This window comes from Phlebotomus argentipes, unplaced genomic scaffold, assembly GCF_947086385.1.
Source record: "Phlebotomus argentipes unplaced genomic scaffold, Phlebotomus argentipes genome assembly contig_2, whole genome shotgun sequence".
In the NCBI taxonomy this organism is placed as follows: domain Eukaryota; kingdom Metazoa; phylum Arthropoda; class Insecta; order Diptera; family Psychodidae; genus Phlebotomus; species Phlebotomus argentipes.
The window spans coordinates 3,008,440-3,023,999 of NW_026776162.1; the positions used below are offsets into that span (position 1 = coordinate 3,008,440).

The window sequence follows — 15,560 nt, forward strand, 5'->3', positions numbered from 1 at the left end:
TATAATTCCTACTATACTTGGACGTATAAATAAGTTGTTGAATAATTTAATGTTTAATTAGAGCGAATTTTTTTTATATATATATACAGATAAACATGAAATTCGGTATAAAAAGAGTGTGTTGAAAAATAAATTATTTTTCGTGATGATTTGTCGTTCTTCTATCTCATGTTGTTCACTAAATTTAAGATTATATTTCCCAGGATACAAGATTCAACAATCAATTCCTGTTCTTTCCACTATTGCTTAATCCTCTACTTTTGAGCTGTTCTAACATTCTCAGCAGCAACTTTCTGACCACATAATTATTGAGCATCGCATTTAGTAGTCATTCCCTCCCAAAAGAGGCAAACCGTTTAATGATAATCTCCTCTTAAATTGATCGCTCGCAAATTAATCCCTAATCATCGCTTCCGTTAGAACCCCCGCTCAGATCCACGATCACCTATCACTACTCGGAACGTAAAGTGTGTCGAAAGTCATGAGTAATAGAAGAAAGAGAATCAAGTCTGAGTATCGTATCACGGAGAAATAAGGCGACCGTTGGAGATCAGTAGGTGAAAGTGGGAGAACTGTCTATGCGCTCCTGCACGCCACTCAAGTACCTCTGGAAAGTGGCCGTGGCGTTCTGCAGGAAGCTCAGCCCGAAGCGTATCTTGAGATCGATGAGGCGCCGGACGAGATCGAAGAAGCCCGTGTCTTCAGCAGGAACGCCACCCAGATTCTCAGTAGTGGAGATCACATCCACTGGCGCTGTGGTGTCTGTGATTTCAGGGGTTTCCGCATTGGTGGCGGTTTCTTTGTTTCCCTCGACTTCATTGAAATCGTCATCGACCTCATTGTCATTGATACCGCGCGAGTCTCGCTCATCTCTGGCGTTGCGGCGACGACGAGGACCGTGCTCAGGCACTGGCATGGTGTCCTCCGACTGGTCATTGATCACAGAACCCACCACGAATTGAGATCGATGCTGCAAGACGTTGTCCTTCTCCACGGGAGCATCACTTTCACTCCCAACCGTGATGCTTTGGGAAGCTTTCAGTTCAGACACCGTCTCTCCCGCTATCGGATTCATGTGCGTCTTGACGGGCATCTCGTTGGGCATGTAAGCCATTGATCCGCTAATGGATTTCTGCGTGTTCCTCAACTCCATTTGCGCAGGAGGATTACTGCTCATTGGACTGTAGGCTTTGTAAGCCTGGTAGTTAGAAGCTGATTGAGGATGAGCTTGTTGAGGATGAGCTTGTTGAGGATGAGGTTGCTGGTGTGGATTATACTGAACCAGAGGATGATGTCCAGTAGTCCTGTATCGACTGTACTGAGGATATTTGTAGGCGGCATAGCCGTGATAAGGCTGCTGATTGTGAGCCTGAACGGGTCTGTAGGAGTGATATCTAATGCTGTTCCTGTAACTCGGCGATCCCGCCATAACTTTCGTCAGCCACTCCTCTTCAAACTGCCCATCTGGCCCAGCGTACTCTTCATTGTTGTTGAAATAGACATCATCCTTTCTGTCCACGTCGTAGGAGCGACGTAGAGCACCGAATGGACCGCCTAGAAGGTAACTCGCAATCCCTGCCGTCACTACAAGACCCACCAGACTCACCCCAACCGTGGGCATCACCTCCCTGGACAGGTAGTTGTAGATCTTTGTGGAGATGGGCTTGTCTTTTTGCGCGGGTTTGTTGTTAGCGGGCTTTGCGCTGGCCTCGTCCAAAGGCTTCTTCTTGTTCCGATTATTGGGCTTCTTCTTCTGCTGAGGCTTATTGGGCGACTTTGTGGACACTTTGGTCTTCTTGTGCAGATTCGGTGATCTGTCCTGCGGCAGATCAAAGTCCGCATCCTTGGGTTCGAGGATTAAGAACGTCGTGGACTCAAGTGAAGGCGTCTGTCGAGTTGTAACCTCATCCTTGGGTCTCGCTTCAGTGGTGTCCTCAAGAGGAGCACTGGTAGTTGTCGTTCGTTTCTTAGGCTTGCTATCCTCCTTGGAGCTCTGCTTCTTTCGATGGGTGTTGTTCTTGGCCGGAGTCTTTCCACTGATCACCTTTGGAGTCTCCACATTGACCTCCTTGGAGACAACAGCGTTCACGGGATCTGTGGTGGCTTTGCTCTCACTCCCAATCTCATAGGTGGGTCCCTTGAGATCTGGGCTCACTGTGGAGCCACTCTCTGACAAGAGGATCCACGTGGAAATGCCCACCTTGGGAGTGGAAGATTCCTTGAGGCGAATATCCATGGCAGCCATCTCCCTCTCCAGATCCTTCATCGTCAGCGGAACCGCCACTCCTTTGTGACCCTCATCTTCCTTCACGACAATCTCTTCGTTCGCCTTGCCCTCATCCTGCGGCACATCCTCCAGCACTAGTGTGCTGTTCACGACACTGGCATTCGTGACATCTCGTGGAGTCGTGATCAGTTGATCCGTGACCTGCTGAATGGAGTCCGCCAGTGAGGACTTCTTTACATCATACTCTGTTGATTGTTCAACATGAGAGCCTCCCACTGATCTGCAACGCAAAAAAATGCCTCATCAGCTTCTGCATTCTCTCCACGTCCACACAGAAGGCAGTTAGTTGAAGAATGGTTAGAGAATTAATAAGGCATTTTGCAAAATTAGTGTAAAGCAAAGTTTTTGGCGTGGTTTTTTTGGCTCAAGCGATATATCCCTCTAAGCATTTTATATACACTTATCACTTAACATAAGATTCTAAAAGCTATTTTGGCAGCAATTTCTCTCCTCATGCATCGTTAAAGCTACAACAGTTAGGGCTTGTAGGAGTTCATGAGTCGCAGGATGTTGTTCTGATCCTCTGCCTCAGACCAGCGGGCATTTCTCCACTGATTCGCCATATATTTCGGTCGCTTTCTGTGGTGAATGATGATCGTCGGCGGGGGTTTGTGCTTGCGCGAGAAGAGCAGAGCAGATGTGGTCCACGGGAAGAAGTAGAGGAAGAGCCCCACGGTGCCCAGAGCGAAAACAGCCACTGGGGAGAAGGCCACTGAAAACAGTCCAAACTTGATGAACTTGAAGAGAGTCAAGAGGCTGAAGCCTTTCAGGAGACTCGCGAAAAATCCATAGTGATCGATGGACGTCGTGTGGACGTCTTGGACAGTCTCAGCCATCTCATGCACACCGTGCACACCCATTGGCTTTCCTGGCTTTCCCGGCTTTCCAGGCTTTCCGGGTTTGCCAGGCTTGGGCTTCTTCTTGATGGAGTTCGTCCCACTTGGCTTCTTCGAGTGTATGTTGTAGTCAATGAATTCATGCGAGTGCGATGATTGTGCTTGATTGTCTGTGTATTCACCATCGCTCTGCTCTTCCGACTCTTCGTACTCCTCCTCCGCCTCCTCCTCCTCATATTCGACACTTGGACGGTCGATTTGATTGTTAATAACAACATCGAGTCCCGTACAGTCTTCTTTGGGCGCGCTCTGGTACGAGGTGGCATTGACTGTGACACGGATGGTTGGGCAAGCCTCAGCCACATGGCCACTCGCAGAGTCAAGTTCATTGTGCCCAAACGCGCCATCGGAATGCTCTTCGGCACCATTCTCGGCCGCATGTGGGTCAGGGTCATCTGGATCGGTGGAAATGTAACTGACCGACACCTTCTGATTCACCTTGCTCCCAGAATCCGTTGTCTCGGACGTTACGGTTGCCGATGGGCGCTTCGTGGCCGGTTTCCGCTTCTTCTCAGGCCACGTTCCCATGGGATCGGGCGTCTTGGTGTCGTACGCAACACTCGAAATGGCCGGTGTGCCAATGTAGGCCACACTGGCGGAGAAGGTTGTCACATCATCCAGGTCTGTCTTCACCTGCAGCGGCCGATTGGAGATGAGCCACTCTTGGGGTGTGCCGCTGGTGCTCTTGACAAAGTGCGGCGGAGTGTCGCCGCTGTAAAAGATGTCCACGGGCTTGTCCGACCACTTGGAGATGAACTTGTGGATGGTGGGCCTCTTCGTGACATCCTCCGGGCTGTCCGTGCTTCTCTGCCAGTTGTGAATGGTGAGCAGATTGGCCGGCGTGTTGGGCACGATCTTGCCCCCGAAGGTGCTCTTCGGCGTGCTAATGTCCGGCCCCGGTTCCAGATGCACCGGAACGAAGTGCTTGGACTTGTCTGGCGCCCAAGAGTTAGAGGAGTAGAGTTTACCGCGTGCCCCAGTGTTAGTTTTAGTCTTGTTAGCGAAATGCACCCTTCTGTCTGGCTGAGACATGCTGTTATTGTTAATCGACGACACGAGAAGTGGGAAAACAAGATTGGAGATGTACCTGTCGCTCGTGGCCAGATCAGCGTCAGCCTTAGGACGCGCTTCGGACGCCTCCAGCAGGATGGCCAGTAGCACCACCGCTCTCAGCCACTGCATCTTCGCGATGACCCTGCGAGACAAAGGGCGAAGTGAGAGAGCAATTGAGTGCGGGTAATTGCATAATTGGGTGGCGCGCACAAGACAATGCACGAGAGAGTAAAGTGAGAGGATGGAGATCACGTGGATGAATATGTGGCGAAAAAAGCGCCGCGGAGGAGAGAAGAGAAAAATGCATTTAACAGTGCTCTGTCCCACAATTACGATTACCTACAAACATAATCAACCCATAAACTCTGAGCGATGCATTCTTTCATTCTCGCTCCCGCGTCATCTCTCGCGCGGCTCCCCAGTCAGCATTTTGCACCATTGTTATTCATCATCTCCCCCAGCAGATTGTGCACGCTCTTCATGCCTTCACCTTGCAATCAGAGAAATGAGTCTCTGCCATTTTCACTGATGCCCCTTTCAGTGCACGTTCAAGTGCACCATTACCAGCCCAGAAAAGAGATGCTAAAGCCGAGGGGCGATGAACATGACAAGCAGCAACTCTGAATTATTATATATATATATATTATATTAAATATGAATTCCGCATATCTCTAGTTGATATAACTAAGAAATATTGAAATAAATTAATGTTTAGCGCATTGAACAGATAAAAATTAACTAAATTGAACAATTTAGGTAAACCAAATATAAAAAATAACCCACATGAGGAATTCATGTATTTCTACTCCAGAATCCAAGCATGTCATTATTTCTATTATTCATAATTCCTGGGTTAATAACACTGAAAGTATTTTCTTCATATTTATATGTCTAATTATGTAACAAAAGAAATATGCCAATGAATAAACAAGCAAAGTTCTAGTTAATTATTATTTTACTTCGTCCACAAGGTCTTATTCAAAGTTAAAACCATAAAGAAGAATTGAAGAGATAATAAAAGAACCTCTTTTTTTGTTCATAAAACACAAAATAGCGTTTTTCTACATTTAATATTCTTACACCTTCTAACTAAATAATACGGAGTCAATATAGCGTGCAAAACTACCGGAATATTCAAGAATCTCTTAAAATTCCATAACATTCTTGAAAGCCCATCGCTTGTAAATCATTTACGATGGATATGCTTGGAATGTATTATTTACCATTTCTTTGTCATGCCATTAGAACTCTTTATTAGGAATATTGGAGAACGTGATTAAAATGTAAATTCGATGGCGTGTGTAGCCATAGTGCAGAACAAAGCATCTTCTTGTGCGTGAATTTTGAACGAGAGTCACTCATTGTATCAAATTTTTATACTTTCAAATTATCACCTCTAAATACTCTCATGGAATCACTAAATCTACTTTCAATTCTCAAAGTTCTTTCGCTTTTTCTGCACAAGCAGGCAAACGAAATCCCTCCCTGTGGATTCTTGGCGTGTTTGGTGAAAGATTTCAATAGTGGGTCACTTCTGAAACCGTTTCTCTTGTTTTTCGCAACAGCTCAAGAGAGCACCAGATGCAGAATATGCCTTGGTTGAACACCCCTTGTTAGTGCCTGGTAATTTTCTCCATATGGAAAACTTCTTCGTCTCTCTGGGTCTTCGTGTTGAGCAAGAGATACAAGCTAGAAAATTCACACAGCCGGTAATTTCTAAATGAAATAATATTGTTTTGGAGTGAGAAGCACTAAGACGGCTTTTTCCTCGCCCCTCTGTGAATGCTATGTGCGCCTTTGAGGAGAGTAGGAAAGAAAACAGAACGATATGCTTGAAAATTTCCACGGAACCCAATTGCGGTGGAGCAGAAGAGATCCAAATTGCGCATTTGTTCCAATTAATTAAATAATGCTAAAGCACATCAGTAAGAATATAAAATTAATTGGATCGCTCCGTGAATTGAGGCAGGAAGAGAGCCAAGTCGATGAACTTTCTTACCAATTACATGTACAGAGACAAGGTGTGGCAATTTGAGTGTCCCGCGAGAGCAAGAAGTGATCGCGGATTTAGCCAACAAAAGGTCAACTGCGCAGGAAAGACACTTCCATCGAGACTCCCTGTATTCTGGTGGAATTGTATTGCAATTTAGCACTTCGGAGATGGAATCAGCGTGACGGGATGCGCTGATGAGAGATGAGAATGCAGTAAATTGCCCAGGGATGGGCGTCTCTCGGCACTCTCGGATGCGCTACTGCGCCGTGTTCGATATCGCCAGTCTCTCTTTAGCACCTTTTCGGTTTCCCGGTCATCCCAGAGAGCAAATTGGCGGATTGTCTTACGTGGTTCTTCTGCTGGTCGCGGGTTCTTCCACGAATAATTGATATGTATTGGCCTGAGATAGATCACGAGTAACGGCGCTCATGTAAAAGTCTTCAAGTATATTCAAATTCACCTTTTTCCCCACATATTAAATCGTACACCGCGTGTAAATATGCTTGTGGAATATTTGAGAAATGCTCCGTGTACATAAAAATCAACGGTAAAATATACAAATACCATAATATATAAATTTGTGGTTCTTGAGCAATTCATTTTTGAAAATAATACACACTCAGTGCCAATTACTCCTCACCTCGAAAAGAGATCAAGAGATCATTGGAAGCATCGCGCTCTTCCTGCGAGTGTCACTTTTTCACCAGGAATTATCACACTTTCAGAGAGACTCACCGTTAATTGCCTGGAGGTCCAAAAGCAGTCTACGCACTCACGGAGCCGTTTAGGGAAGTCGCAGTGTCGATTTCCGGCAATTCAACTGGCTGGCGGGCTCGAGGAAGTGGGTAATGAGTCGATTGTCTCTGGGTAACGAGCGCGGAGAGCAGAAAGAAGACTCTGGAATTCCGCGTTGCCCGTTTCGTGGCTCAACTAAGAATGAATCGTGTCTTGTCGAGTACACTGCGCCTCATCCAGTTCCAGAGACGAGTAGCCTGTTGGCGAAAGAGAGGAGAGAAGAAGACGTACCATCTATGGGAAATCCACTCAGACAGCCAATGCTGGATTGAAGAACACTCACGATGATATAATGCAGTAACGGAATGTGTTCTTGGCCGCCCAATGCAGAATTATCGATACTGCTGATGCATCATCTCTTCCTCCCCCCCTATTATGCCAATTATGCAGAAACCTCCGCATTGTTCTCAGCTCATCTCCAGAGTGAATTTAGGTGTGAAATTGGAACAAGAATTGCGTGCAAGAAAAGTAGGTTTGGCGTCGTCTATTTGTTCACCATCAATTGTACTTTGCCTAAGAATTGGGTGTAAATTTATATAACTCACAGACGACAGAATGGAGCAAAAAATATGCAGAACGTATTCACTCCTTCTCACCTCACCCACGAGGCGGAAGCACGACGAAGAGAAAAAAAAAATTGTGATGTGAGAATGTTACTATTGAAGTTCATTGTTGTCATTCGATTTGACCTCGTGCGTTTTCTCCATGTTTCTCTCTCTCTCTCTCTTTTAACATCTCGCCATTCGTCACAATGGCAGCGTTGCATACATATCACAGTGGATATTTGCAATTGCATCGTAACCATGGAAGCCCACTTTGGCTCCGGCAATCATATTTCCATAGACAATCGCGGCAAAAAGTGACTTTCCATGCGCGAGAGCATAAATTGTTGCAGCGCAGAATGTATCGCCGGCTCCGAGAGAGTCCACCACTTTCTCAGGCGGAAATGACGGGGCACAGAAGATTTCCCCAGATGCATCAATGGCAGCACTGCCCTCTGATCCCCACGCACAGACGATCCTGCACCTGGAGAAGAAACAAAGACAATTGTCAAATAAGCTCTCAATGATGCCATAAATTATGTAGGTCACTGTGACTGAGCGGTAATACAATATTTTAAAGATTAAGTACACGATGTTAATGAGCAGACACGGAATTTAAATCCTCAATTCCAGAAATCTTTGTAGTTCATCGCAATAGTGAATTGTGAATTGAAAGTGACATTCATTTCCAAATTGTAAATATCCTTCAATCAATTTTGATGGGACAGTCTTCGAAATAAATTCATTTTTGCAATGTTTTTGACCGCAAACTCAAATTTTTGCGTATTTAATTGCTTTTATAAGTGATTTTGCAAAAATTTCAAGATCATGATCATAAAGAATTCACTAAATTGGGAAAGACTTGAATGAAAATGAAAATAAGAAAACACATGAATGTTGCATGGTATTTCTTGTGCAAAATTCAATTTAAAAATGCACAATTATAATCTCTAAATTAGTGTCAAAAGTAATTGAGAAGTCATTAAGTGGATAAAATTGCTAATTCAGTCACATGTGGACAAGATAATCTATTGAGCACGAAGGTTAAATTGCATCATCGATACATTATACTTACTCTTTTTGGACTTTCTTCCTCATAATTGCCACTGCACTTCGCATATCTGTGGCCTGCAATTCAGTCTCGGCATAAATTCTGCTCATAAACACAACATCCGCCAAATCAGCCACATCGAGTGGATGCTTTCCGGGCTTCTCCAGCTCCAGTGACACCGTGATTCTCTCTGATTCACTCAGTTTTGCATTCCACTTATGCACCGCGTCCATCATTCGCCGGGTTTCGGGTGGATTTCGCGGCTCAAAGTGAATCCACGTGTACTCGGCGAGATTGCACTTGGCAAAGTCGGCGAAGGTCATCTCAGGGAGGTTCGGATTGGAGTGCACAATGGTACGGGAGCCCGTCTTCAGGCTCAGCAGCACCGACGACATGGGAGTTTCGCACCCCGCGTGGACAACACAGTGTTTCGTGGCAATGCCGCGTGCCTTGAAGTCCTCCAGGAGCACTGAGGACATCGCGGAGTCGCTAAGAGTGCCCATGAATTCGCACTTGAGCCCCATCAGTGCGAAGACAGTGCAGTTGTTGGCCGGATTGCCGCCCCTCTGCCAGCGTCCATGTTTCGATCTGAAAGTTGGGCGAAATTTTAGCTGGGGTTATCGCCAGTGATAGTGAGTGGAGTTTGTACCTGATGTCGGAATCCTCCTCGGGATACGCGTCACAGACCTGAATCACGTCCATACAACATATTCCGACACACAAAATGCACGGCTCTCTGCTCGTCATTTCGCAATGAATATCATCCGATCGTGACAAAGTTCAATTCTCCGGACGTCCAATTCTCTCTCCATGCCGCGTTTCTGCGCTATCGCGGCCGACAAAATGTCAGTGTCATGCCCGAGAGCTGGCTGTCGTGCAAGTGTGTATTGGTCGGCCAGCTATCGCGCCAATAGAAGCTGCTGGGAGAAAGAAAAAAAAGCACAAGATTAGTGAATAATTCTCATTTGTAATTCCACGCATGTACGAATGCAAAATTGGCATTAATAATACTTGTTTCGTGTTCTCAGTAATTTTTTTTTCTTCTTTCTCACTTCTCCTTCAATGGTAATGACAAAAAAGTTCTCTGTAAAATCACTTCCATGATATATCTTGTTGTATAGAAAGAAAATACTCTCTCTAGCTAGTCATTTCACTATTAAAAATGAAAATGTTAAAAAATCTGTAGCGCACAATTTCTATCCTAAAATCAACCTACATTTTCTCAGTAATGTGTAACTCTCTCGAAAAATTTTGCAAAATACATGTGTAATTTTTATTGAGAGAAACTCTTTCACACTTTTTTATTAAATCACTTAAATGCCTTTTGATAACTTTTCCTTCATTTCTTAAATGGTCATCTTATATTTGTCATCATTACTATGATAAATAACAATGCAAAAATATGTTATTTGTCTCGAATATTTTCATCATTTTTTTTTACACTTCATCGCTATAATTTTCTTCCTTTTCTTCTGTTAGTTCCAAAATCTTAATTTCTTTTTCACACCCAAAAATGAAAACCAAACAAACACTTTTCCAGTTGTTACATGCATAAAATACCTCCTCTTGTTTTTGCCTATAATTGCTTGGGAACTATTTACACATCAATAATAAATTAGTAGTTACTTTACAATGTATTTTCTGCTTTTTTCGTTGATCTGTTATGACACTTCCTGTTGGTTTCATCGAGCAGTTCCATCAAATATATACAGTTTTATTAATTTGTGTGTAAAAATTGTGTGAATCTGGGACACTATTTCCACTTCACGCCTCTCTTCTATTAGCTGTCGAAAAATTCAGAAATATATAATATATATTACTTGAATCATTTTCTAATTTTACAATCATTGAATTCGTCACTTTTACATATTGTACGTAAAAACTTTCTATTAGTAAAAATTGCATTATTTGACTGTTTTGTTTTATAGTAGGTAATATTCATAGGAATTTTCCTTTGCTATATTCATATTTAAGAAGAAAATTTGTCAATTTGTATTGATCTCTACGCGAAAATTGCATTGAAAGATTTATTATATATTACTTGACCTGCAATATTATTTTCAAGTTTATCTCTATTTGAAAATGTGGTGCATGCATAGCATTTCCTTTATAAATGTATATTTCTGGCCATTTTTCATTCATTTCATTTTGTAACACTGTCCGTCCTTATTTCGTGCTCTTTGTTTCTTGTGTATTCTGCTCACTTCTCTCTCATCACTACAATTTAACATGACTATGACTAAATCTTATTAATATTATTCGGTAATTAACTGTTCTATCATTTTATCACAATCTTCATTTTCAATCTCTCTCTCATATGGTATAGCAACGCAGCAATTTAACATATAGTTTTAGTGTAATAGTTGATCAATTTGCCAAAGAGACACATTGAAAAATTCATATGTACGGTTCTCGTCAATTTCACTTGACCCATGATAGATGTGCAGTGTGTTGCTCGCTTAAATAGCATTTTGAGCGTAGAATCGATAGTAATCGATAAATGTATAGAACATCTGTAGGTGAAAGTATGTTGATGTTATGAAAAATAAGTTAATTATTACGAATCTAATCATATCTTGGTGCACAACAGCCGGACCAAACATTGAGGCAACTCCAGTAAAGCTTTTTGTCTTGTAAAAATTTTCGAGCAGTGCTTCTTTCTCAACAAAACGATCATACAGCCACTTTGTTAGAGATTCATTCTCTTTTGGAATCTATGGGAAAAGCATAACCAATGAGAAAACTGTCAGTACACCAGAATAGCGCATTAAGAATGATAGGAGAAGAGGAATGTTCTCACCTCTGAATAGTGGTACAATCTGTAGAAGAAATACGTTTGACATCCATCGCGCATTCCATGGATGATATTTGGGAGATCAAGTGGATTACCATCTGGATATGCTATCGTAATATCCAGTACATACTCCAAATATTTCTTGCAATCGCTCGCTGAAGGTGTGCTGTTGCGTAAGGTATCTTGAAGGTAGGAAAGGTGGAAGAGAAACATGAACACACAATTGCAATTAATTGCTCAGAAAAGTGCATCGATTAATTCGAACACAAAGTACTTTTTTCCCACCAATTTACCTCGATTATTCTTTTCGCTGCTATTTGTAATATCACCATTGACATATGTTTTCGTTCCACTGTTGTTGTTGCCACACTTACTCTCCTCGTGACTATCAAACACATCCATTATGGCTCTGAGGGCTCCAACGCGAGGCAGTGTAACGTTCTTCAGAATAGGCAAATTATTCTGCTGAGCAAAACTGAAAAGAATAGAGGTAGATAAGTGTGATAAGATCACATCTAATTGCATCTCCATCACACTCACCGCTGACTAACTTCTCTGCGCTTCCTGAGAAATCCCCCTTCGGGGAAGAGGACCATCCACTTGCGGTCCCGTGGAATGTATGACTCAATCAAATGCTGCTTCAGCAAATCCACAGATTTATCTCGATTTGCCTTGCCCTGCGAATTGCATTAACAACACATTTCATGAGAATTGAAGAAAAGTGTTTGTGAGTATGTAAAAGGAAAAGTTCATTTTCTGCTCTATTACTTTCAATTATTCCTTAGCAAAGACTTTCAGATTAACTCATAAATATTCCACAGATATAGATTTGCTCTTTTATTAAAAAAAAGAGACTCTTAACACAAAATTGTCCGCGTTTCTGTGTCAAATGGAAAACAAAAGTGTTTTTTATTCTTATAAATAAATTCATCTTGTATTGAATAGTTTATCACGAAAGAAAGTCATCAATGAAAGCAATCTATGTCCATTAAGTGTAGAGAATATGAATAATCTAAAGCTATTCTTATACACAGAGTGTATTAATGCGTCAACAAATCATCACAAGTGCTCAAAGATTGTCAACACAAAGTTTGAAAACTGATAAAATGAATTCACACGGATTTGCCCACAAAAATGTTTTAGTCATTTAAAGGCATTTCTGCTTAAGATAACACCCGATAGCGATATTTTTCTCAGAAAAAACACTTCATGTGAAATTTACTGCATCATTTACTATTGAATATTTAAAATGGTGTGTGAGTTTATTTGATGTAAATCTCCATTGATAGGATTTGAATGACAAATGAAAGAGGGTGTCTTTTTACAGTGATTCGCTGCATAAAAGCAGCTTCTCCATAAAATATATTTTTTTATGGCTCACCCAAGCAATTGTAGTAAAATTATATTGACTAAAGGAAAAGCACCATGTGTAGTGGTTGTAAAAATCGAGCTCGTGTCTTATGATAACGTTATTCAATACACGACGTTTTTTTAAATGTCAAAATTATACTCACGGACGCAATGAAGAAATCCTGATGAATTAAGCTAACAATGCCAAAATTCGTATACTTGAAAAGGCGATCCATGATCCACATTATGTTGGGCAGAACCTGTGCCTTTGCATTGAAAGCTGCCATCATGAGAGGCACATCTGCCGTGCTCTGATGATTTGCCAACACGAGGGTCTTCTTATTTCTGCACGGTTCAATACTGTCACCCAATTCGATGATGTCATAGCCCGCTGTGTATGACCACATTGATACGATGGCCAAGAGCCAGTGAAAGAGGATCCCCTCGATTCGGTAGTAGAGCCTCGGATGGCACCGTCGCAGCGGCATCAGCAGTGTCATCCACACAAGATACGTGGGAATGCAGTAGATATTGTTGGCAATGATGAAGACAAAGCGAAACACAGCTCGTGGATATTTTACGAATTTGCTGAGAAGAAAAGACACAAGATGAAATGTGTGATAAACACAATCTATGTTTACACTTTGTGCAATCCTCAAAAGAAAAAAACAAACTCACCCAAAATCGCTGAGCAGCATTTTAAATTGATGATCACACGAAAGTCCAAAATAGTGCTGAAATTTTCTCCGTCTCGTCTCTTCTTCCCTTCGATGCTAATTATTCAACGCCAGATGTTCAACTAGAATTCTCATCTGATGCCTCTCTTTTCTCACTTGTGTAGAAATACGTAACAAAGATGTGTCACTATCATATCTCATTTGACCCAAACTCTCACTGCCTGTTAAGCACAAAAAAAGTTATTCCATTAATTGAGGAAAAAAGCTAATTTTTTCTCTACACTGTCTCACACTTTTCTCCGCCCGCTCTTATCGATTCACCCGACAATTATGGGGAAGCAATGAGAGCGTACGAGAAAATGTGAATGAGAGGAAAATACAGCCACCAAAAAAATTTGTTATGTTTTCCACAAACACACGAACCAGTATTTTTTGTTTTCGCCAAGTGCTTTTTTTCACGCAAAATATATATGTACACAAAACATCAACAGAGGAGGGAGAAAGAGCAACAAAAGTACGTGATTTCTGTATGCCTGGAGTCAAAATAAACTCAACATCCCACCGAAAAGCTTGGTCACTCTCCAATCACTCTTGACACCGTCTGTGCAACCTTGTGCCTCGCTCAGCTTTTGCATTCAAACTAAAAATCTTATCTGCTTATCACTCCTCGTATACTGATTTCCCATTACACAACATCTAAAGCTGACGCGTAGGGTAGCGTGAATTCGATCACAGACCCATGGCGAACACAGCGAAGCAGCCAATTATCGTTTCCGTGCAACATTTAGGCACAAGGTGAGTTCTTGACAAATCAATCTCTGTCCGATCCAAATTCCGAACTCTGATGATCCCAAGATTGCTCATCGCAGCACAGCTTCACTGTGCACGACAGGGAGCTGCGATACTAGGGTGACCCACGCTCCACACAATCTATTCTATATGGAAATTCACATGAGTTACGAGTGGGAAACGAGGCAAATTCTATTTACACACTCAATTGCACATTCAGAATTGCCCTCAATTCGCGCTGCATTTTTTTCTACAATCGCCCAGACACACAGGGAAGTTCCAATCCCAGAGATCATCGCCTGAGACGGGAATGCCCCGCCAATTCCGCGATATTCGTGAATGCGACCGGTTGTCCCGGCCAGTGCGTGTCTGTGCCTAATGTTAGTGATTTTGTCGATTGACCTTTCCGCCCACCGTCAGATGAAAAGCCCCGTGAAAAGTCCGCCCGCTGGTCTCACGAAGGCACTCTCGACTGAGCTTCGAGCACGAGAATGACCTGCAAAGTTGATTTATGGGGAAAAATATTGTGTTGAAATGACAACAAACCGAGAGACTGTCGCTGAGATTTTGGGAATAATTTCAAGGATCCCAGTGGGGCTTTTCGACTGGCCCGAAGCCCAATGAATCATTGATATGCAGATGTGTGGAAAAGTGTGTGCTGGAGAGAGAGACATTATTAAATATTAAATAAGTCTTTTTTCCACTCATTTGCTATTCAAGGTTCTCCTCCCTCTCTATTGCGCGTTTCGATGGCACGTCCCACAAAATTGAGGGCCCCCGTCGCACTGTCAATTTTTCATGATTACATACAACCCAATCAATCGATCTTCCCAATCACTCATCATTCCGGATTAGAAATGTGCGCTTCCTCACACTGTTTACCACACGCACCATCTCTCCGCGTGTGCAGATTTGGCGGTCAGGCAGCCTTCGCTCCAGGAGTGCCCCAGAAATACTCCCAAAAGCACGACCAACAATTTTCCCTCAATCTCTGGTGCTGCTTAGAGCGAATGTTTGGCAAGACTGCCGGAAAGTTTTCCAGACAATCCAACTTAAGGTCTCGGGGAAGCCTCTTCTCATTCGCACTGGTTCTCATGCACACAACAACAATGGGGCTCCCTTGACCGCACTGTGCACACCGCAGCCAATAACTTACACATATGACTCTTTTCACTGCATTTTCACACTGATTTCGCGTCCTATTGTCAATAAAAATGTGGAGGCACTTTTCCAATAAAAAAATGACAAAAATCGCTCCGGCACTGCAGCGACTCGCTGCGACTGGTGGCCAGAAACACAACTCGTCGAAAAAAGCGCTATGATTTTTAGTACA

The 15,560-nt window shown here is 42.8% G+C and overlaps 3 protein-coding genes across 8 annotated transcripts; all 3 read right to left on the bottom strand.

Moving 5' to 3' along the window:
* Positions 1 to 545: 545 nt before the first annotated feature.
* On the bottom strand, positions 546 to 7,062 carry LOC132265402 (uncharacterized). The gene is made up of 3 exons (XM_059766041.1): positions 6,965 to 7,062; positions 4,271 to 4,378; positions 546 to 2,507 (listed from the first exon to the last, which is right to left on the bottom strand). The coding sequence occupies exons 2-3, from the start codon at positions 4,363 to 4,365 to the stop codon at positions 551 to 553; spliced, it is 2,052 nt and encodes a 683-aa protein (XP_059622024.1). The 5' UTR covers positions 4,366 to 4,378; positions 6,965 to 7,062; the 3' UTR covers positions 546 to 550.
* Positions 7,063 to 7,669: 607 nt separating this feature from the next.
* On the bottom strand, positions 7,670 to 9,376 carry LOC132265405 (ketohexokinase-like). Its single transcript, XM_059766050.1, has 3 exons — positions 9,267 to 9,376; positions 8,642 to 9,205; positions 7,670 to 8,050 (listed from the first exon to the last, which is right to left on the bottom strand). Exons 1-3 carry the CDS (start codon positions 9,362 to 9,364, stop codon positions 7,771 to 7,773), a joined length of 942 nt encoding a protein of 313 aa, XP_059622033.1. The 5' UTR covers positions 9,365 to 9,376; the 3' UTR covers positions 7,670 to 7,770.
* A 1,687-nt stretch (positions 9,377 to 11,063) lies between these two features.
* On the bottom strand, positions 11,064 to 15,509 carry LOC132265404 (acyl-CoA:lysophosphatidylglycerol acyltransferase 1-like). Of its 6 annotated transcripts, none has more exons than XM_059766043.1 (7): positions 15,384 to 15,509; positions 13,440 to 13,659; positions 12,926 to 13,349; positions 11,952 to 12,088; positions 11,705 to 11,886; positions 11,418 to 11,593; positions 11,064 to 11,331 (listed from the first exon to the last, which is right to left on the bottom strand). In XM_059766043.1, exons 2-7 carry the CDS (start codon positions 13,457 to 13,459, stop codon positions 11,077 to 11,079), a joined length of 1,194 nt encoding a protein of 397 aa, XP_059622026.1. In that variant the 5' UTR covers positions 13,460 to 13,659; positions 15,384 to 15,509; the 3' UTR covers positions 11,064 to 11,076. The 6 variants fall into 6 exon arrangements, with proteins under 6 accessions (XP_059622026.1, XP_059622027.1, XP_059622030.1 ...); XM_059766044.1 differs by lacking the exon at positions 15,384 to 15,509 and adding an exon at positions 15,119 to 15,363; XM_059766047.1 differs by lacking the exon at positions 15,384 to 15,509 and adding an exon at positions 15,101 to 15,363.
* Between the last annotated feature and the right edge of the window lie 51 nt (positions 15,510 to 15,560).